This window comes from Lissotriton helveticus, chromosome 1_1 (assembly GCF_964261635.1).
Source record: "Lissotriton helveticus chromosome 1_1, aLisHel1.1, whole genome shotgun sequence".
NCBI classification, from domain to species: domain Eukaryota; kingdom Metazoa; phylum Chordata; class Amphibia; order Caudata; family Salamandridae; genus Lissotriton; species Lissotriton helveticus.
In genome coordinates this window covers 1811574215-1811597533 of record NC_136057.1, presented here as the reverse complement: position 1 = coordinate 1811597533, position 23319 = coordinate 1811574215, and the positions used below count along the sequence as shown (strand labels likewise).

The window sequence follows — 23319 nt, the reverse complement described above, 5'->3', positions numbered from 1 at the left end:
AATGAGAGAAGGAGAAAAATAGATTATATTGCGATCTAGAGGAAGATGGTTAGAAGAATTTAGATTGGAGATCAGAGAAAGTAAGGGGCTGATTATCAGATATAAGCTGAGATATCCACCTTAAGCCTCTAGAGTGCTATGTTTTCCAGTATAAAGAATGATTACGAATCTGTAATAATTTATTATGCCAGCCGGGTTGTTGATGAAAGGAGTTAGCAGAGGGATGTGATGAAGGTAGTATAGGGCCCAAACGTTTACAGGAGTGGGAGATGACAGGGGAACGCAAAGAAGCAATATTGGTAGTAAAAGCTAAGATATCCTGAAAATCAAAAGTAGTAATAAAATATTTCTCAATTTTTAACCAAAGTGGAGGATATAAAGGAAGATCCGTAGAGATCCAACATGCAGCTTGTTTTAGGGAAAAAGCAGAATGGTAAGTTTTAAAATCGGGAAACCTAAGACCTCCATTGGGTCTATCTTTCTTTAAAGAGGACAAAGCTATATGGGTTGGTTTACCCTTCCATAGATATTTATTATCACAATAGAATCAATTTTCTTAAAATAATATCCAGGGATGCGGATAGGAATCATGGAAATAATATATAATATAAGAGGGTAAAGCATCATTTTAATTGAGCCTAGACGACCCCACCAGGATAGAAAAAGAGGGGGCCAGCGAGTAATAGTGTAATTTAGTTTTTTAATAATATAATCAAAGTTTAGCTTTAATGTGTCAGGTATTAAAGGAGCGAACCACAAGCCCAGATATTTGATTTTAAGTGGGTGCCATGAGAACCTGGAATGTTCGAAAAGATGTTTTTTGACACAAAACATTTAAAGGCAAAACTTTGCTTTTATCAGCATTAAGGCGATAACCTGAGAGTTGAGAAAAGAAGGCTACCTGTTGAAGACAAGGAGTAAGAGAGGTTTCAGGATTAGAACAATATAAAAGACTGTCACCAGCCTAAACTGACATTTTAACCTGAAGAGGACCAAAATGAAATCCTGTAATATGATTGTCCGGCCTAATTTTAGTTAAAAAAGGTTCCAATGCTATAACAAATAACAAAGGAGATAAAGGTCATACCTGTCGCACCCCCTTCACAGTGCAAAGTAATTGGATATTTTACCATTGAAAAATATTGAAGCTTGAGAGCCTGAGTATAATAAAGAAATAAAAGCAATTGTTTTAGGAGGAACACCGGCCCATTTCAAAGCATGAAACATAAAATGCCAACCAATCCTATCAAATGCCTTCTCAGCATCCAAGGCATTCGCGGAAATAGGACAATCCAAGGAAGAAGCTTTGCCTAAAACATTAAAAAGGACTCGAGAATTGTCAGATGCTAGTCTCACCTTAACAAAACTGGATTGTTCAGGGCCAATGATATTGGGCAGAATAGGATCAATACGAAGTGCCAAAATCTTTGCGAAGGTCTTATAATCTGTGTTAACTAAAGAAATAGGCCGATAGTTCTTACAGAGAGAGTGATCCTTATCATCCTTAGAAATTAAGCAGATCAATGTTTCCTGAAATGTGCCTCGAGAAGAGCCATTAGCAGAGAAAGACTGAAATAAAAGTAAAAGATTAAGCAAGAGAATTTTCGCAAAATGATCATAAAACTCAATGGTAAATCCCTCTGGTCTGGGCACTTTCCCACGAGGTAACACCGAGACAGCATGGGAGATATCTGCTAAAGAAATATCAATTCCCAAAGGCTCAAAATCAATGTGGTTAGATGGAGGAGAGGGAATGGATTGAAAATAGGAAAGGAGATAAGACTGTTCTGGTACTGATTCAGGAGTATATAGATCCTTATAGAACGAAACAAATTAATTTAAAATATCCTTATCTTTGAAAATAGGAGTCCCGGCAGGGCTCTGCAAAGGCTCTATTTTTGTTCTTTCCTTTCTCACTTTTAAATAATTAGCCAGTAATTTCCCCATTTTGTTTTGGCCCATATAATAGCGGGACCTACTTTTCAATAAGTAATTGGAAGTAGCATCAGTAGATAATCTATTAAAAGTAAGTTTAGCATCAATAAGATTTTTCAAAAAGGACTCATTATTAGATCGGTAGTAAGAATATTCTAATTGTTTAAATTTATTAAGTAATTGAGTGGATTGGCCTTATAGGGATTTTTTCTTTTGTGATGCAACATTTTTAATAAAACCATGGCAGCTGCTTTAAAAGAATCCCATACCATTACAAAGGGAGAGTAGTGCTGCTAGTTAATAAACTCAGAGGCAAAGGAATTGAATTGTTGACAGAAATTAGGGTCTAGGAGTAGGGAATTGTTAAAATGCCATCTTCCTGGGTGGGCAGAAAAAGGAATAAGATCAATATCAACACAAACAGGGGCGTGATCTGAGATGAACCAATTTCAGATTGAAGGGCATATTGAGCCAGGGATTTACTTAGAAAAAGGTAATCGATATGGAATTGTGACTCATGTGAGGCTGTATAAAAACTATATTCTCTAAGGTTAGGATGACTAAGTCTCCAAATATCAACCAACGCTTTGCTCCAGACAGTGGAAGTAAATTGTGAGTGCATTTTAGAGGGGACAAACTTAACTCTAGAGTGTCTATCTAAAATGGAATCAAAAATTTGATTACAATCACCACCAAAAATAATGTAATCATCATCATACGTAAGTAATTTGTCAGATACACTAGTCCAGAAAACCTTATCGACCAAAGTAGGGCTGTATACATTAAAAATAACTAAAGGAATCTTATCTATAAGAAGCTTAACAATAACCCAATGACCTTCAGTATCAGCTTCTTGTTGAACAACAGAAACATTACATTTTTTATCACATAAAATTAAGACTCAATTTTTCTTACCCAAAGCTGGAGAATTAAACACATGCCCCACCCAACATCTCTTCAGCTTGGAGGCTTCATCTTCAGAAATATGAGATTCTTGGAGTAAAGCTACGTCTGTTTTTAATTTCGCTAGATGAGATAACACATGTTGCCTGTTACTGGGGTTGCTTAAACCTTTAATATTGCAGGTAGTGACCCGAAATATAAATTAATTAGAAAAATATGAAAAACAATATGCTTACAAGATCAGGAATTAATGTTGATTGATATATATATATAGATCGACGAAACGCGTCCTTGCGTATTGAAATAAAGTTGCTTGAACGGACCCCACGAGTGCAGTGTCTTCTTTGAAGCAGGAGCGAGCATTTTTAACATGGACCCACCGCCATGCCGCGGCACCCGTCCTCAAGAGTGCAGTTGCGCCCATGGTGGATATGGAGCAAAGTACGGGGTACAAGGCGCCTTGCACCGCCGCATGGATATCTGTGACACCTCCACCGACCACGTCGACAGCCATTCAGACTGTTGGGAAACCGGCCCTTCAACCGTTCCCTGTGTTGTGTGTCATCGCCTCCGGCGGTTGGACGAGGGGTCCGATTGAGTTAACCAGCGCGACATCGACTTAATGGGGAGGAGAAGAAGATCCTTTGTTTGCGGGCGCACTATAGCATAAGCCTATATATGGAACAATAAGTAATGGTTATATGGGGCACTCTCATGCAGAAGAAACTCTGAATATCGTACCTTTGGGGCAATGCCATTGGCCCCAAGGCAACCAATCCCCTTCCACCTACCATATAAGGCAACCAATGACGACCCAGGATGCAAGAAAATTGAGTATGGACTAGTCAGTGCCGTTTTCAATACAATGCAAGCAGGAAGAAGGCCCATCGCCGAAACGCGTCCTTGCGTATTGAAATAAAGTTGCTTGAACGGACCCCACGAGTGCAGTGTCTTCTTTGAAGCAGGAGTGAGCATTTTTAACATGGACCCACCGCCATGCCGCGGCACCCGTCCTCAAGAGTGCAGTTGCGCCCATGGTGGATATGGAGCAAAGTACGGGGTACAAGGCGCCTTGCACCGCCGCATGGATATCTGTGACACCTCCACCGACCACGTCGACAGCCATTCAGACTGTTGGGAAACCGGCCCTTCGACCGTTCCCTGTGTTGTGTGTCATCGCCTCCGGCGGTTGGACGAGGGGTCCGATTGAGGTAACCAGCTCAACATCGACTTAATGGGGAGGAGAAGAAGATCCTTTGTTTGCGGGCGCACTATAGCATAAGCCTATATATGGAACAATAAGTAATGGTTATATGGTGCGCTCTCATGCAGAAGAAACTCTGAATATCGTACTATAGGGGCAATAGCATTGGCCCCAAGGCAACCAATCCCCTTCCACCTACCATATAAGGCAACCAATGACGACCCAGGATGCAAGAAAATTGAGTATGGACTAGTCAGTGCCGTTTTCAATACAATGCAAGCAGGAAGAAGGCCCATCGCCGAAACGCGTCCTTGCGTATTGAAATAAAGTTGCTTGAACGGACCCCACGAGTGCAGTGTCTTCTTTGAAGCAGGAGCGAGCATATATATATATATTCACTGAAAAAACCATAGGTTATAGACCATATATAGTTAGGAATTTGCATTTACAAAACCTTGAAAATTCACTGAAAAAACCATAGGTTAGAGACCATATATAGTTAGCTGGACATTTTATTGACATAAAACCAATGAAATTCCATATATAGTTAGTTGCACTAACTATATATCGCGCACCCGCAATCCACTGCTGATGATGTCACATATTACATCATTCATGACATGGTCAGTGACATCACTGATGACATCACTGATGACATCTCAAATGACATCACTGATGACATCACTGATGACATCTCAAATGACATCACTGATGACATCATCTAGTGTCTGTGTGTTTTTGTAAAGTTTAAATATGTTTTACATATTGAAGAATGAGTGGATGTATGGAAGACTGAGTGTGTGTGTGGCTGGCTGGGAGGTGTGTGACTCTGTGCATATCAATGTGTACTTGTATCAGTGATTGTATAAGAGAGTAAGTATGTGTTAGTATATGTGTGAAAAGTATGGTGTTCTGTGTTTAACTGTATAGATGAGGAAATCGAAGTGTGATTGATTCTTCACAGGACTGACTAGGTGTATGAGTGCATATGATAGTGTTGTAATAATGAGTGACTGTATGTATGAGTGATTGTATGGGTGAATGAGTGAATGTGTGTGTAGACGTAGGAATCAGTGAGTGCGTATGTTGTAACTGGTATTGGTGTGTCATGATGTCATCAGTGATGTCATTTGAGATGTCATCAGTGATGTCATTTGAGATGTCATCAGTGATGTCATCAGTGATGTCACTGAAGTATGGTGTTCTGTGTTTAACGGTTTAGATGAGGAAATGGAAGTGTGATTGATTCTTTACAGGACTGACTAGGTGTGTGAGTAACTCCATGGATGAGTGGCAGTGTGTGAGTGTCTGCATAGGTGTATGAGTGCATATGATAGTGTTGTAATAATGAGTGACTGTATGTATGAGTGATTGTATGGGTGAATGAGTGAATGTGTGTGTAGACGTAGGAATCAGTGAGTGCGTATGTAGTAACTGGTATTGGTGTGTCATGATGTCATCAGTGATGTCATTTGAGATGTCATCAGTGATGTCATCAGTGATGTCATCAGTGATGTCATTTGAGATGTCATCAGTGATGTCATCAGTGATGTCACTGACCATGTCATGAATGATGTAATATGTGACATCATCAGCAGTGGATTGCGGGTGCGCGATATATAGTTAGTGCAACTAACTATATATGGAATTTCATTGGTTTTATGTCAATAAAATGTCCAGCTAACTATATATGGTCTCTAACCTATGGTTTTTTCAGTGAATTTTCAAGGTTTTGTAAATGCAAATTCCTAACTATATATGGTCTATAACCTATGGTTTTTTCAGTGAATTTCATTGGTTTTTTAAAAGCTAATATCTATAGCTGTAAAATATATTCTTTATTACGTGACGTATCACGTAGCCACGTGAGACGCCTCATGACGCGTCGCATAACCGTGACGTATCGGCTCTGCAGCGCAAACAAAACCCGTAACGTAAGCGTGCCGGAGCACGCTTACAGATATATATATTTTTTTTAACCTTAATTAGACAAAATCCACACGTGCACATATCTTGAGGCCTTGCAAAGGCACATCAAACAAACAGTCCCTACAATTTTGCCAAGTTTGCTGGAAATCTATTCCCTTAATTTTTTTTTACTGTTTCTCTTGGTTTTCCCCTTGTTACGCTTACCGGGACCCTACCCGGTACGCGAACCGGACGCTCCAAAAACACAAGATGGCGGACTCCCGTTACGCTGCCGGTTAGCTGCCCGGTTCGCGTACCGGGAAGCGCCTCTACCGCGAAAAATCGCGGGGGACTTTAATATCCCCCTCATCAATCCTAGGGGGTCAGGAGGGGTTTACCTTGCCCCCTTTCCTTCATTTCCCCCTTCGTTTTTCACCACATCTTGTCTCTCGATCGTACCGAGAGACAAGATGGCGGCCGCTCCGGACTGTTTACAATGTTGACAGCTACGCTGCCGGTTAGCTGCCCGGTTAGCTGCCCGGTGAGCTGCCCGGTGAGCTGCCCGGTTCGCGTACCGGGACGCGCCTCTACGGCGTAAAATCGCAAAAAAAAAAACCACATCTTGTCTCTCGATCGTACCGAGAGACAAGATGGCGGCCGCTTGGGACTGTTTAGAATGTTGACAGACACCGGAGAGCCAATCAGCTTCGCTTCGCGAAGTTCCGTTACGCGTCAGGTACGCGAACCGGGGCGCTAACCGGAGCGCTGTCACAGATATATATATTTTTTTAAACGTTAATTTCTCGAAATCCACTGGGGCACATATATTGAGACATAGCAAAGGCACGTCGGGCAAACCATATCTACAATTTTGCCAATTTTCATGTAAATCTATTCAGCCGTTCGAGCTAAAAGTGAGTCCAACCGCCCTATGGAAAAATGAATGGGAAAAACGCGTTTTGGGACCCCCTTTTTTCTCGGCCCCCCCTTGACGAAACCCCCCCAAATTTTTCAGGGGCTGCTCAGAAACAAAATGTGCCATTTTCCTGAAAATTTCAGCCAATTCCGTCCACAAACGCCAAAGTTATTAGACATAGAATTTTCAGAAATCCCATAGAGAAAAAATCCTAACTATATATACCCACTGGCTATCGCCAGTAGGTAATATACATATATAAACATATATAATCTGCATATCTATATAAATATAAATGCATGCATACATATACATATATGCATACATATGCATGTTATTTACATGAAAGTTTTAAAAACACTAATAAAAGCAAAGCTAAAAAGCCACCTCATTACAAACAGAATGGCTTTAACTTAAACGAGGGCGAGATCTATTGCATTTTCAATGCTTGTTTACTTTGGTTCTATCAAGAAGGTATTCAGATGTGTCACACATTTGCCATAAATTCTGAATGTTAGCACTCTAGTTGCTCATTAGATCACTGTAGTAAAGCTAGTGCTCACCAGGGAAGTCTGCTGCTAATCATGGTTTGCAGCCATTTTCCCGCATTTTTTATCCCGCAGACTTTCAGTCCGCATACCATTATCCCGCAAGGTCATTGACCTCGCATACCATTATCCCGCATTTTTTCAAAACGCATGTGCATTTATCGTGCATGCCTTTACAAAGAATTACGTTTTAAAGGCATGTATGGTAAATGCATTTGCGTTGTGAAAACCACGATGACGAGAGAGGTAAGTGGGTTTGTGTTAATTTTTCCGTGGGTTAGTGATTGTGTAGTGCAGTGTAGTGTTGTGTAGTGTAGTGTTGTGTTAGTGTAGTGTAGAGTTGTGGTTGGTGTTTAGTGTAGGGTCATGCTGGGGGTAGTGTTTTAGGGTTTAGGGTTGTGTTGTAGTGTTTGCGTAGTGTAGGGTCATGCTGGGGGTAGTGTTTTAGGGTTTAGGGTAGTGTTGTAGTGTTTGCGTAGTGTGGGGTCATGCTGGGGGTTGTGTTTTAGGGTTTAGGGTTGTGTTGTAGTGTTTGCGTAGTGTAGGGTCATGCTGGGGCTAGTGTTTTAGGGTTTAGGGTAGTGTTGTAGTGTTTGCGTAGTGTAGGGTCATGCTGGGCGTAGTGTTTTAGGGTTTAGGATAGTGTTGTAGTGTTTGCGTAGTGTAGGGTCATGCTGGGGGTAGTGTTTTAGGGTTTTGGGTAGTGTTGTAGTGTTTGCGTAGTGTAGGGTCATGCTGGGGTGTAGTATTTTAGGGTTTAGGGTAGTGTTGTAGTGTTTGCGTAGTGTAGGGTCATGCTGGGGGTAGTGTTTTAGGGTTTTGGGTAGTGTTGTAGTGTTTGCGTAGTGTAGGGTCATGCTGGGGTGTAGTGTTTTAGGGTTTTGGGTAGTGTTGTAGTGTTTGCGTAGTGTAGGGTCATGCTGGGGTGTAGTGTTTTAGGGTTTTGGGTAGTGTTGTAGTGTTTGCATAGTGTAGGGTCATGCTGGGGGTAGTGTTTTAGGGTTTTGGGTAGTGTTGTAGTGTTTGCGTAGTGTAGGGTCATGCTGGGGGTAGTGTTTTAGGGTTTTGGGTAGTGTTGTAGTGTTTGCGTAGTGTAGGGTCATGCTGGGGGGTAGTGTTTTAGGGTTTTGGGTAGTGTTGTAGTGTTTGCGTAGCGTAGGGTCATGCTGGGGGTAGTGTTTTAGGGTTTTGGGTAGTGTTGTAGTGTTTGCGTAGTGTAGGGTCATGCTGGGGGTAGTGTTTTAGGGTTTAGGGTAGTGTTGTAGTGTTTGCGTAGTGTAGGGTCATGCTGGGGGTAGTGTTTTAGGGTTTAGGGTAGTGTTGTAGTGTTTGCGTAGTGTAGGGTCATGCTGGGGGTAGTGTTTTAGGGTTTAGGGTAGTGTTGTAGTGTTTGCGTAGTGTAGGGTCATGCTGGGGGTAGTGTTTTAGGGTTTAGGGTAGTGTTGTAGTGTTTTCGTAGTGTAGGGTCATGCTGGGGGTAGTGTTTTAGGGTTTAGGGTAGTGTTGTAGTGTTTGCGTAGTGTAGGGTCATGCTGGGGTGTAGTGTTTTAGGGTTTTGGGTAGTGTTGTAGTGTTTGCGTAGTGTAGGGTCATGCTGGGGGTAGTGTTTTAGGGTTTAGGGTAGTGTTGTAGGGTTTGCGTAGTGTAGGGTCATGCTGGGGTGTATTGTTTTAGGGTTTTGGGTAGTGTAGTGTTTGCGTAGTGTAGGGTCATGCTGGGGGTAGTGTTTTAGGGTAGTGTTGTAGTGTTTGCGTAGTGTAGGGTCATGCTGGGGGTAGTGTTTTAGGGTTTAGGGTTGTGTTGTAGTGTTTGCGTAGTGTAGGGTCATGCTGGGGGTAGTGTTTTAGGGTTTAGGGTTGTGTTGTAGTGTTTGTGTAGTGTAGGGTCATGCTGGGGGTAGTGTTTTAGGGTTTAGGGTAGTGTTGTAGTGTTTGCGTAGTGTAGGGTCATGCTGGGGTGTAGTGTTTTAGGGTTTTGGGTAGTGTTGTAGTGTTTGCGTAGTGTAGGGTCATGCTGGGGGTAGGGTTTTAGGGTTTAGGGTAGTGTTGTAGTGTTTGTGTAGTGTAGGGTCATGCTGGGGGTAGTGTTTTAGGGTTTAGGGTAGTGTTGTACTGTTTGTGTAGTGTAGGGTCATGCTGGGGGTAGTGTATTAGGGTTTAGGGTAGTTTAGTTGTTTAGTGTATGCTAAAGGCATATTCGTTCTAAAAGTTTTCGTTATTTTAATTTGCGGCCTAATAGTACATGCGGGATTTTTTTGCGGACTGATGGTATGCGGGATTTCGTCATATATTCGCTAATCATACTTTCTATGGCAAAATGAACCCCCTCATTTTGTTCCTTTTTAAATTAAATTTTTTAAGAGTTACCACTTTATTCCAATCAAGATGGATTCAGGTGTGCCATACCTTTGTAATAAGTAGGACTGTTAGCACTCTAGTTGTTCTTTAGAACACTCTGGGACATTCTGTCATTGGGCTATAGTTGGGCTACATCTGGCTGATATTTGGGCTACATTTGTTTTTTTTGTCTCTGGTGGCCATCTTTGGGCTACATTGGGCTACATTGGGCTACATTTGGGCTCCAACATATATATAGCCCAATGTAGCCCAATATATATTTTTCAAAGTTAATTTGGAGCCTATATCTTGAGACATAGCAAAGGCACATCGGGCTACCAGTCCCTACAATTTTGCCAAGTTTGGTGTAAATCCATTCAGCCGTTCAGGCTAAAAGTGAGGCCAACCGCCCTATGGAAAATTGCATGGGAAAAACGCGTTTTGGGACCCCCTTTTTTCTCGGCCCCCCCTTGACGAAACCCCCCCAAATTTTTCAGGGGCTGCTCAGAAACAAAATGTTCCATTTTCCTGAAAATTTCAGCCAATTCTGTCCTCAAACGCCAAAGTTATTCGACATAGAATTTTCAAAAATCCCATAGGAAAAAAATCCTAACTATATATACCTACTGGCTATCGCCAGTAGGTAATCTATATATATAAGGAAAAAAGGTGAAAGAAATGAAACATTTGTTTTAAAAGAGAAGACCTAAGAGAGGAAGAGGTAAAATAGAAAAAATAAACAAGAAAGAGAAAGTGAAAAGAAGGAATCATAAAAGTGGAAACAGATAGAGAAAAGATAAGGTAGAGAACAAAAAGACAGTACAAGTCATACAAATGACGACTAGAAAACATACCTACAGACATGGCGAGTGACTACACCGAAAGATGACGACAACAGCGTCGGAGCTCCACCGAAGCCCTTAGGAACCATGGGTCACAATTCAACATATATTGGACACCAAATGAGAAACGGATTGGTAGGAACAAGACACCTGTATACGGAGGGAAGACAAAAATATATAAAAAGCAATTATATTAGAAAAAGAGATGAGATAAATATATAAAACAAATAAATGTTAGAACATTACAAAAATACAAGCTAGACCACACTCAATGACTAACAGACAAGAAAATAGTCACAGAGGGAGAAGCAAAAATAATAATCATGCAGGTTTTGAAGTATCGATAACATCAGCTCCATGATGACGAAGAAATTCCTGTAAGCTGCAGGTTCATCAAATGTTGTAGTCTTTTCCTTATAGGTGACCTTGAAAAGGCAAGAATGGAGAAGTCCAAATCTGGCATTGATAGAACGTAGTTGAGGGCGAAGATCAAGGAACTTTTTTCTGATGGTCGGCTGTAATTTTAGCCACATCCTGAGAGAAAAATAGATGATGACCTTCCCAAAAAGGTCATCGTCAGGACTTGTAGTAAGTCTGTATATTGCAGAAATAGCATGATGACACCACGTGTTTTGCAGAAATGTTAGGACCAAGCCTATGAGCTCTCTGAATGTTGAGAGGAGAAGTAGTAGGTAAGTCCAAGAGCTTAAGCAAAAAAGACTCAAAAAAGACTCAAAAAAGACGGTTAGGTTGGAACCCTCAATATCTTCGGGGAGACCATACATTTGGAGATTGTTCCTGAGGTTTTGATTTTCTAAGTCCTCAGCCTGTTTTTTAAGTGAAGATATTTCAGACTCTAGAGATGAAATACGAGAGCATGAAGCTTTAAGAGAATCTGTTCTTTGTTCCACAAGAAGCACTTGCGATTCCAACGAAGACCATTTGTCGTCCAAATGTTGTACAGTTTTATGCCTTTCCTCCATGAAAGGTTTCAAAGCACAAATTTCCTCAAGGATTAAATCCATGGAAGTTGAGGAAGAATTTACTGGAGAAGGAGGGTCTTTTTTCGGTCGTTTGCTAGAAATCGCAGGTCATTTGCTTGAGAGCTGTGCTTTTGGGATGGTGCCTGACAAATATTCAGCTTTTTGAGCGGAAATGTCCTCCATATCGTTGAAGTTTGAGTCTGAGTCTGAGTGCGTAGTAATTTTGGAGGAAGTAGTGAGTTTAAGGTTCCTCAGTCTCCCCATAAAAAGGTAGAGTTTAGTTAGTAAAAATTTAACAAAACTTCTAAGGACTATCTCTTTAATCACAAGGATCACTGAGCGAGTATGCAGTAAAGAGATGGGGTAAAATAAAAGAGGAATCTTAAGCTCTTGAATTGATGGTGTAGAAAATAACTCAAAGCGATGCAAAAAAGTTCTGAAGCATTTTGAGTATATATGACCTCCTTTGTAAGAACACTGTATAATTCAACGAAAGGCAAGGAGTTTATAGCGCCAACCAAACAGCTGTGTGATGACCATTGGTGATGATAATTAATCACCTCATAAAACTTGTTGAGTAGAGCACAAAATGGTTTCAGAGGAGGCAAACTACAACTCTCGATTGCCCAGAGAGAAATGAAAAACAATATAATTTCAAGAAAATGAAAAAATGTACTTGCCCATCTTAAAAAGTCTAGCATCAGACACAACCTTTGTGTAGAAATTAAGCATTGTGAGGCGTTATGAGTTGCGGTGAGGAGAATCCAAGATGGCACCCTTTATATGAAGAAAACAGATTGCGCCATCAAGGTAGTCAAAAAGCAGAAGAAAATGGCAGCTGAGGTGTTCAAATGCTCACTGCTGTGATGTTAAGATGATATCTTGCATCTTTTGGCTGGAAATTAGGTGTATCTCTCCCGAAATACAATTACATCGGGATCGGCGGCGCGAAGCTCCGCAGCTATGCGGCCATCCTGTTTGGCGTCCAAGCCACACCCCCTTGGGGATGATTCTGTGGTCAACAAAGTATGCTGTGTACAAAGGTGGGAAAGTCTGAAGGACTCAACGTATGGGAGAGACTGTGAAGAGGTATGGTGTGGTTAGTTGTCTGTAGGTAGTAAACTTGGAACTTCAGGTGCAATTGCAAAAATACAGTGAAATAAATGTGTGAGAGGAAGTGTAGATCCAAGAGTGGTTGTGTGTATGTGTGTGTGTGTGTGCATGCGTGTGTGTCTATGTATGTGTATTCTTTTGAGCATAAGAGAAAGTGGCAGTGCTTCTTTTGGTGAATTCAGTTTCTTTCTGTCCTGGAAATGATCAATTAAAATCATAATTTAAATATATGTGATTTGCATCAAATCGATTCCTTTTGTAATTTATCCAGGGCGCACCATTATCCTTTCCACACATCACATGGATGAAGCGGACCTCCTAGGAGATCGGATCGCTATCATTTCACAAGGGAAGCTCTACTGCTCCGGCTCCCCTCTCTTCCTGAAGAACTGCTTTGGTACTGGTTTCTACCTCACATTGGTTCGTCGGATGAGGAGCATTCACGGCAGAAAAGAAACTGTAAGTGCATGTGATTCATACCCGTACCCTCCTGCAGCTCCTCTGTAACAAACATTATACCTCTACTCACTATAACTCTCCCACTATGTATGACCGCTGTACATTGTATCACTCATTGGGCTTCACTAGCATTCAGGCTCCACTACCTCCTACCTACGTTCGTGCGATACACTTATGGCACAACATAAACATATAGCATGACATACCTACATACATACTGTCAGGTACATGGTTTATTATATGGTGTGGTTGTGCAGCCTCAAACCTGAGCTATGTCCTGGGTTGCTTTAGTTCAGAGCAGTCAGACTTTAGCAAAGGAACAGGTGTAAAACATTAAGAAAACCAATACAGTTGAATTAGAAGAAAATGCAACAATGAATATCCAACGCCAATTTAAAAAATAGTTTGTATTTTCATCAATAAATAGACACCTCAATGACAAAAATCCACCAGAGTGTTCCGATGATATGAATTTTTATATAAACAATAAGTCACTGCTTTTCACTCAATCCAGTAAATATTTTTAATCTACTGTGACCCATGTTTTGGGGTTAGCCAAAACAACTAACTGGAAAATAGTGATTAAGAACTCTTGTGGGGGGTCCGACACTGATAAGGAGTCGGTCACAGGGACCAATCAGATCTAATTGAACAGTTACCTTGTAGTTTGGGCAGCCTTTAGTCCAGGTAAAGGCCTTCTGCGTAAACCACCGTAGAAGTCAATGGAGTGGTCTTGATGCAAGGGATGCAGGATGCTGAAGGTGGCTACGGTTGCTGAGGATGCAGAGCTGGTGTGGGGGGGTCTTCCTGTAGCCACCCATCAGTCCCATAGCTGCCATGGTTACAGATCGCTTGCTATGTGTGACATTTTAATCATTTGAGAGTAATCATGAGTGACATTTCAGTGACTATGAGTGACACTGTCTCGCGAGCTAAATCAAGCAATGAAGATGAGGAAAACATAAATATCAGAAATTACATCCATTTGAGTCACGAGAAACTAAGTTAACTGCTGCAAAGCGTAAGAAATATAAACAACATCCATTTATTAGACTGTAGCAAATATTGCAGAAAATAGATAAAGCAGACTGGAAGACGTTCAAAATGTTATGATAATCACCTGAGTGGCTCTCAGACTCATTCAAATGCTGCTAGCGACATGAACAGTAACACAACTGAAAAACTCAGCAGAGCAGAGTCATACTGCGTGACTGACAGAGGCGCAGTCAAACTCAGAATAAAACTTTGATGGAGCGCATTTGTTAGTAGGTCTCTGGGAAGGCACCGTGAATGATATGATCCACACTTTACACATACAACTAGGTAAGCAGTTCAGCAATGTTTGCACTGTCCGTTTCCATTCATTTAAATGGTTGAAATTCTCTGCATTTAAAGACTCCTTAATAAATCAAAAGTAAACTGCGAACTTTTATTGGATGCCATGAATAAATCAGACACATTCTACGCTATTCAACAAGACACTCTAATAAATATACGTTCCCTATGGGAGTGGGTTTGCTGTGCTAGCTGCCCTTGCCCAGAAGATTGAGGGTTGAGTAAGTGAAGGATCCACTTTCATGGGCTGTCACTGATTTCTTTCCCTCTGCTTGTGAGGAAGAGAAACCTGCTGATCTGAAGAAACAAGGAGGTCTGATGAGGGCAGCTCCTTTACCAAGAAATAAAACAGCCTACAGGCCACTTCAGAGATCAGCTCTTCCTAGGCTCCACCGAGGAGAGGCACCTGAGATGCAGCAGAACAGCTGCACTCTGGGGCCCAGCATCTCAGCTCGGCTCACACATCCTCTTTCTCCCACTGACCATGACCAGTCAGACATGAGATGATAGCAAAGTCTCACTGACCTGACTCAGAAAAACACGGACGGTGGCAACTGGCGGGCCCCAGTGGCCACAAGCAATGACTGTGCCGAGTTCCATCACTGGCTGTCTCCCGGGGTAATGATTCTGCCCAGCCCTGATTGCACACATGTAGCCATGATGGCGTCGGTGAGGTCGGGTCTAGTAGCAGCCACTGGATACCGCAGGATTGCAAGCACTCCCCCAAAAAAATCCATGATTGTGTGTCGAAGTCAACGACAGGGGGATTACATACCACGTAACAGCATGATGATGCATGCGAGCTGCACTGCCATAAATAAGTCCATGATTGCCCAGCAGCCAACTTTGAACTTCGTAGTTGCCCTCCGGCTCCCGCTTCAGGAAGCAGGAGTCAGACCTGCCTAAAGTCACTTGTCAGTTAACACTAAAGCGCTCTGTAGCATTGGGCTCTGACCCAGTGTCCTCCTCTGATGTGAATGATATTGCGGCGCTGTTGGGTGGCTTTCTAACCTATTGTTACATAGTATCACACCACTCTCTGTGCAGCTGAACTGAGCTATAGCTGAGCCAGAGAGCCCCCAAGCATGCTGGCAGCAGCACACACAGCGCGCTGCCACTGCAGCTTGTATGGTGCTTTAATATACCAGCGCTCCCAGCTTGACAGCTGAGGCGCTATAATGCGTGACTTTGCATTTCAGTGTGGTGATGCGGATCACCACACTGAAAAGCATTAGTCTATTGCCTGATGCATGGCACATGGCAGGGGTGCGGTCCATGAACATGGAGGGACAACTTTGGCCTCAGGAGGGCTGGGAATGAGGCAGGGCTCACCCAAGGGGTCGGGACTCTGTGAAGACCGAAGAAGTTGGTTAATTTCAAGGTTGTTGAAAGGACAACTCAGTAGTAAACAAAGATCGTCAAGTAGTCCGGTCGTCGTGGGGCATTGTGATTCTTGGCACCAGCGACAATGGCAAGACGTCCGGGGGCTAAGAGAGAAATTAGACGAGATGAAGTGGGAAGGGGTGAGAGGGGGTATAGGCAGGCTACGGACTGGTGGAGGGCAGGAGCACTCACCTTGGGATAAGTTCAAGATGGAAGAGCTGCGAAGTGTGGCATTTAGCCAGCCCAGAAAGCAATGTTCTGCCCATTCCCAACATGGCAGGGCTCTTCTCTTGCTGTGTGGAGCTACCTAGTTCAACCCTGAGGTGTAGCTACCTGGAGCGCTATACTCCCTGTTGCAAGGTAAAAGTGTTATGTGGTATGGCTGGGATGCCTTACCATGTAATACTAGCACAATAGACAAAGATGGACCCCAGGTACTTTCTCGTACACCTTCTCTCTGTCCTGGTAGAGTGGCAAAGAGCAGACAGGCCACTTAGAGGAACAACTGTTAAGCATTTAACATCACCTACATGGATGATAAGTAACTGACATAACTCAAGAGAAATTCAACACCAATTTATAAAAATAGCTCTGCTTTTTATATAGTTTTAGACACCAAAACGAAATGGATACATACATGATAACAGGAGTTATCAAATTTCAAGCATTAAATAAATCAGCGTTTAGCAGTGTAAAAAATTAACGTTGCGATAAATGGGAAAACGACATTTATGGAATCTGTTACTTAGAGAGTGAGTTCAATGGAACCCACTTTGAGTTAAGGTCTTGTGAGTCCCTTGGCCAGTTCACAACAGCTAGAACAATTTTATCTCACTGAGGGGAGCGGGGTTCAAAGGTGCATTTTTAGCTGTCAATTAGGTTCGCTGTCTTCAAATGGTTACCTTAGCAAAAAGGTACTTGCGGGTCGTGTTGAGCAACAACCTTTGGAAGTGAAGCAAGGAGATGGCTCTGGACCTGGAGTCTCCCGGCAGATCGACTATTTCTAGCCCAGGGGACTCGAAGAAGCTATGGTGTGGTTGGTTGTTTGTGCTGTTGGATCTCTCTTCTTGAAGTGTCAAGTAAAGCAGGTAGTAGTCGGACTGACCACCAGCAAGCCTTGGTCTGTGTAAGTGCGGTTGAGGAAATCTCACTCCAGAAGACCAGGGGAACGGTGTGGAAAGCTGAACCTCACTGAGAGTCGGGACTACAGTTCACGAAAGCCACCTGTCCAGTGACTTTGAGCAGTCACTCCGGACAGCTTGGTGGACAGCACTTCAAGGTCATGGAGTTAGCAGTTTGTAGCCGCCAACTGCAGGGGACTAGTATCTCTAGCTCAGGGGAGTTCTTGTGAAGTCTAGAGTTTGCAGAGGGGTTCACCTTCCTTTTGAAACCACACGCTTGCCTTGGTCGAGTCGCCGTCGGGTGCAGGTTGGCTGCCACAGATGCAGAGCTTACCACCTATCTTCGTGAAATCCAGCCTTGTCGTGGAAACGGGTCTCTTCTTGGTATCACGCCTGTTCTAAGGTTCTGGTGTCTGGGGTGCCCCTTAAATCCTGAATTTGGGGGGGTGTTATTGGGTGTGAGGACTGGTAGCCAATGGGCACTTAGACCTGTGGCTATTCTGCCCCAGTAATGACCATATGCAGTGGGCGTATGTCACTAAAAGTAGTCAGAGCCCACTTTTTAGGCTAAATTCAAGATGGCGAAAACCATCCTCGACTATACACATCAGCTGTGACACTGTAGAGGTGTGGTCAGCCTTGTGGAGGTGAAATGAAATGAAATGAAAATAGATTTGTAGAGCGCAACTAAACCCGAAGGCATTAAGGCGATTAAGATGGTAGACTGTTTGTTCAGAAGAGGAGTGGGAGCGGTTTATTGGTAAGCTTCCTGAAAGAGCCAGGTCTTAAGTGCTTTGCGAAAAAGGGCATGGGAAGCAAGCCCCTGAGGTCATCAGGGAGGGTGTTCCAGAGTCTGGGGGCGAGGTGCACACCTCTTGCATAGCTAAGTTCCTATGTTGCCGGTAAAACCTTTGAGGTTAACCGCCGTGATGTGCCATTCACTAGCAATCCTGTGTGCGTGGGGTGTCACCTCTTGCTCACACAGGTCTTTTGTCTCTGGCTTCTAGGAGCGGCACACACTCCCCAGCATGAGGTCAGATCTCTATCTTGGCGGTAAACCCTCAGATGCCCACCAAGGCACGAGAACCCTAATTTAACTTCGTGGGCACTGTCTAAAGTACTACTCAGGTACATGCTGGTTAAACTGTGACACAGAAATCATGTGAGGGGTTAAAACGCAAAGTGTTTGACACCAAAGATGAAGGGAAATGACCATTTCACAATGGAGCTAAACATCTGGGGATGTTCAATGTCCAGCTCATGTTATCCTATGGAAGATCGGTCACTTGCGGTAGGATTATATTTAAAATGTTATCACATGGCAATATATGCTTGCACATATATTTCCACACATATTAGATAATGCACCCTGCCTCCTGGGCTATAGGAAGCCTACCTTAGGAGTGACTGATAAATATTATATGTCAAAGAGCCTCCCAGCTTTTATGTCCTTGTGCTGTAACAAGGAACCAGTCAATTGACGCTTGAAGTCATCTTTGTTGTCTGGGGCTTGGGGACCGCTTTTCCGTGAGCGGAACAGCATCAACACAATCCTTTCTTTGCTAGGTCAAGATACAGCAGGTGCAGTCCTGCCTTTGGTGTAGTCTCCCTTTGCTGGGTCCAGGGAGCAGGAGGTCAGTCCTTCTTAAGTCATCTCTCCAGTTCAGATGTGATTTGAGGTGTGGATGCCACTTTAATGCCCACTGCGAGCATAGGCAGATATGGCGATTGCTGAGATTCAATCAAGCATTCCATCTATCACTTTGTTGTTGCCACCCTAAGTGAAACAGGTTTGCCCAGACATGGATCCCGTTCTCACTGTGCCACTGAATCAAGCTATACCTGGCTGATAAGCCCATAATCGGGGGAAACCGGTCCTAGGTTGCTTGTTTCCAGTTCAGGGAGGACCTGGCCTGGCAGATCAGGCTGGACTTTTCTGATTGGAGCAGGGGCAAGCCTGATTTCCATATGGCAAAGGTGTCGACTTCCTGCACATAAACAATCATTTAAAAACAAAAAGACTTTTTGCAACTTCTATATATGCTGCATCAAGCAGCACACATAGAAGTTACAAAGCACAATTTAAAGATTGATTGTGTGCAGGAAGGGAGACTTTCCTGCACATAAACAATCTTCCCCTCAACGCAGACACCCTTGCACTATGGTGCAAGGGTGTCTGCGTTGGCGCTAGGCTGCTGAATTTAGCGCCAGCGCAGGGGGACATGCAGGGCTGCACCATTTTGTTGTAAATATGTGGCAGCCCTGCGTTTCAGAAGTGGTAGTGTGTTGCGTTAAGCCAGCAAGGCTTACGTCACACCCTGTCATTAATTAGTAAATATGCCCCTCAAAGCGGTATTGTATCACAAAGTACACTGTCCAAAGAGTACGGATTTGTAGGAAGCACTGTTCTTGTTTATTGTAGAGTGTAGACCATGGGTACTCATAGTACGGCCCGCGGGCCGGGGGCGGCCCGGCAAGCCTTCCTTGGCGGCCTGCGGACCTTGCAAACATCGTACCCATGTATTATTATTATTATTTTTAAAGAGTGTCTGCTGCAGCGAGACTGTGAGAGTCTCTGCTGCTCTGTGGGGGGCGGGCGATTCTTGCATAGCCAGAGTGGAGCTGCAGGGGCCTAAGATGAGGTGAAATACAACAAAGCCTCATTAGCATGCAAATGGCCTTTAATGACCTGTGAAGTGCTTGGGTGCGGCTGTGTGTGTGCGCGCCTGGAAGCTGTCTCAGCCCAGGCTGACACAGAGGCAGGGTGAGATGACAGAGGGAGGTAGAGAGAGGGAGGGAGAGAGGGAGTTAGGGAGGGGGAGAGCGAGGGAGAGAGGGAGACGGGGAGTGAGAGGGAGGGATACGGGGAGTGAGAGAGGGAGGGAGACGGGGAGGGAGGGAGACGGGGAGGGGGAAGTGAGGGGGGAGTGAGAGAGGGGGAGAGTGAGAGAGGAAGGGAGTGAGAGAGAGGGGAGTGAGAGAGGGAGGGAGTGAGAGAGGGGGAGTGAATGAGAGAGGGAGTGAGAGAGGGGGAGTGAGGGAGGGAGTGAGAGAGAGACAGACAGAGGAAAGGAGACAGACAGAGACAGACAGAGGGAGGGAGACAGAGGGAGGGATGGAGAGAGGGAGCGAGGGAGTGAGGGAGAGGGAGGGGTAGAGAGAGAGGGAGCAAGAGAGGGAGAGGGAGAGGGAGGGAGAGAGGGAGCGAGGGAGGGAGTGAGAGAGGGAGAGAGGGAGGCAGGGAGAGAGCGAGGGAGAGAGGGAGGGAGGGAGAGAGGGAGAAAGAGAGAGGGAGGGAGAGAAGGAGAGAGGGAGCGAGGGAGAGGGAGGGAGTGAGAGAGGGAGGGAGAGAGAGAGTGAGGGTGAGGGTGAGAGGGAGTGAGAGAGAGAGAGAGGGAGTGAGAGAGAGTGGGAGTGAGAGAGAGAGATAGAGAGGGAGAGAGAGGGAGTGAGAGAAACAGACGAGGGAGGGAGAGGGAAAGAGCTTGGGAGGAAGAGAGGGAGCGAGAGAGGGAGGGAGAGAGGGAGAGAGGGAGGGAGAGAGAGAACAAGGGAGGGAGTGAGAGAGAGGGAGTGAGAGAGAGGGAGTGAGGAAGGGAGAGAGAGAGGGAGTGAGGGAGAGAGAGGGAGAGAGAGGGAGAGAGGGAGAGAGGGAGTTAGGGAGGGGGAGAGCGAGGGAGAGAGGGAGACGGGGAGTGAGACTGGGAGTGAGAGGGAAGGATACGGGGAGTGAGAGAGGGAGACGGGGAGGGGGAAGTGAGGGGGAGTGAGAGAGTGGGAGAGTGAGAGAGGGAGTGAGTGAGAGAGAGGGGAGTGAGAGAGGGAGGGAGTGAGAAAGGGGGAGTGATTGAGAGAGGGAGTGAGAGAGGGGGAGTGAGGGAGGGAGTGAGAGAGAGACAGACAGAGGAAAGGAGACAGACAGAGACAGACAGACAGAGGGAGGGAGACAGAGGGAGGGATGGAGAGAGGGAGCGAGGGAGAGAGGGAGCGAGGGAGTGAGGGAGGGGGAGAGGGAGGGGTAGAGAGAGAGGGAGCAATAGAGGGAGAGGGAGGGAGAGAGGGAGCGAGGGAGGGAGAGAGGGAGGGAGAGAGGGAGGAAGAGAGGGAGGGAGGAAGAGAGAGAGTGAGGGAGAGAGGGAGTGAGAGAGAGAGGAGAGAGAGAGAGGGGAGTGAGAGAGGGAGTGAGAGAGAGAGAGGGAGTGAGAGAGAGAGAGAGAGATAGAGAGGGAGAGAGAGGGAGTGAGAGAGACAGACGAGGGAGGGAGAGGGAAAGAGCGTGGGAGGGAGGGAGAGAGGGAGCGAGAGAGGGAGAGAGGGAGGGAGAGAGGGAACAAGGGAGGGAGTGAGAGAGAGGGAGTGAGAGAGAGGGAGTGAGGGAGGGAGAGAGAGAGGGAGTGAGGGAGAGAGAGGGAGAGAGAGAGAGGGAGTGAGAGAGGGAGTGAGGGAAAGAGGGCGGGAGAGAGAGAGGAATGAGAGACAGAAGGAGTGAGAGAGAGGGAGTGAGAGAGAGAGGGAATGAGAGGGAGACAGACAGAGGGAGGGAGCGAGGGAGGGTGGGAGCGAGGGAGAGAGAGAGGGAGCGAGGGAGGGAGAGAGAGGGAGAGAGGGAGCAAGAGAGGGAGCGAGACAGGGAGTGAGAGAGGGTGGAGAGAGGGAGCAAGAGAGGGAGCAAGAGAGGGAGCGAGGGAGGGAGGGAGAGAGGGAGGGAGTGAGGGAGAGAGAGACGGAGTGAGAGAGAGACGGAGTGAGAGAGACACGGAGTGAGAGAGACAGACAGACAGAGGGAGGGAGGGTGGGAGCGAGAGAGGGAGCGAGACAGGGAGTGAGGGAGGGAGAGAGGGAGCAAGAGAGGGAGGGAGAGAGGGAGAGAGAGAGAGGGAGGGAGGGAGAGATAGCGAGAGAGTGAATGAGGGAGGGAGAGAGATGTGTGTGTGCCGGGTCTGGTGGCTCAGTGGACGAAGGCATCCGCTGCAGGGACCTGTGATCAACCTCATGGTCATAGTTTGTTTTGTTGATCAAGCCCGCCCCCTCCCCCACTGACCCCGCCCCACCGGTGCGGCCCTCGGACACAAACCACACTGTAAATTTGGCCCCCGAGAGAAAGTTTGTGAGTACCCATGGTGTGGACAAACAGATAGTCTTCTGATACAGATGATAGACAAGCCAACATGTGTTTCTTCACTGCGTGACTTTTTCAAGGATGTGAAATATTAACAAAAAAGCAACATAAAATAGACCATAACTAAAGGTTTTCAGTAGGAAGAGATAAGAGGGAAGAGAAAATGTCATGAAACAGGACAGCTAAAGAGGAATCCAGTGCAGGAAGAAAATACATGTGTTATGCGAAGTATATACCAGGAAAGTGGTTTCTTTATTGAGAGAAAAAGAGGTAACAGATGGTTTTAGTGAAAACCTTTGAAAAACCAAAGAAGTAAGATAATGTGAGTAAAGTTTGATAAAGTGATGTACATCGAAAAAACGTGAAGTATCCCCGATTGATAGTTCACTGACGAATCCGAGTATTATAAATGAGAGAGGATGTGTCTCCACCGAGAGCGTGAAGATGTCAAACTAGCATAGCATCAAATACCAAAATATGGCCCCACCTTTTCAGAATGTACGTAGGTATTCATTCCTTTATCAACAACACAGTACAGAGGTAAATCATTGAATGGCCAAAGTCGGTCCATGGAAAGGGTGTTCCTTCGTGGGACGAATGTTATGAAACTGAACCTGGCTAGAAGAGGTAAGGTAAACAGAGGCAATGAAAATGGGTTTTAGAATTTCAGACAAAGTAGCCCTTAAGTAGGTGGATGTCATAAAGAGACTCTAGTCACGTATTCACAGTGAATATAGGACGAAGCCCAGTATATTGGATGTGATCAGATCAAGGGAGGTATTGACCCACTGGTCCAGAATAGAGAAGCAGGAAGAATGCTGCAAAATAAAATCAAATAAGTCCATGGTGAATAGAAATCAAGACTAAGGGGCCCATTAGGATGTCGTGCGGATTGCCGCCGACATCCTCACTCGTTTCCCCCCGCCATCTTAGGAAGGGGGGGACCTCGGCGGACGGAAAGACCGTCCGCCGCTTTTCCGCCCGGTCGCCTTGCGGCCGGGGCGGAAAAGGAATAATATGGTGGCGGTGTCTATCAGAACACCGCCAGCCATATTATGATAGGCATTTTACAATGCCTTTCCGTGGCGGCAATACAGCCACGGAAAGGCATGCGGTCTTCACTTTGGGGGCCCCCTGCGGGCCCCCAAAGTGAAGGAGGGGTGGGGGGTGCAAACGGGGGGGGGGTACCTGTGGTACCCCCCTTCATTTGCATA

The 23319-nt window shown here is 45.1% G+C and overlaps 1 protein-coding gene across 1 annotated transcript in view; it reads left to right on the top strand.

Moving 5' to 3' along the window:
- The window catches only part of ABCA4 (ATP binding cassette subfamily A member 4), a 1114059-nt gene that overhangs the window by 627138 nt on the left and 463602 nt on the right, over window positions 1–23319 (top strand). The window contains exon 24 of the mRNA XM_078650330.1: window positions 12960–13147. Within this exon, the coding sequence (XP_078506456.1) occupies window positions 12960–13147 (188 nt within the window). The remainder of the gene's footprint in view (window positions 1–12959; window positions 13148–23319) is intronic.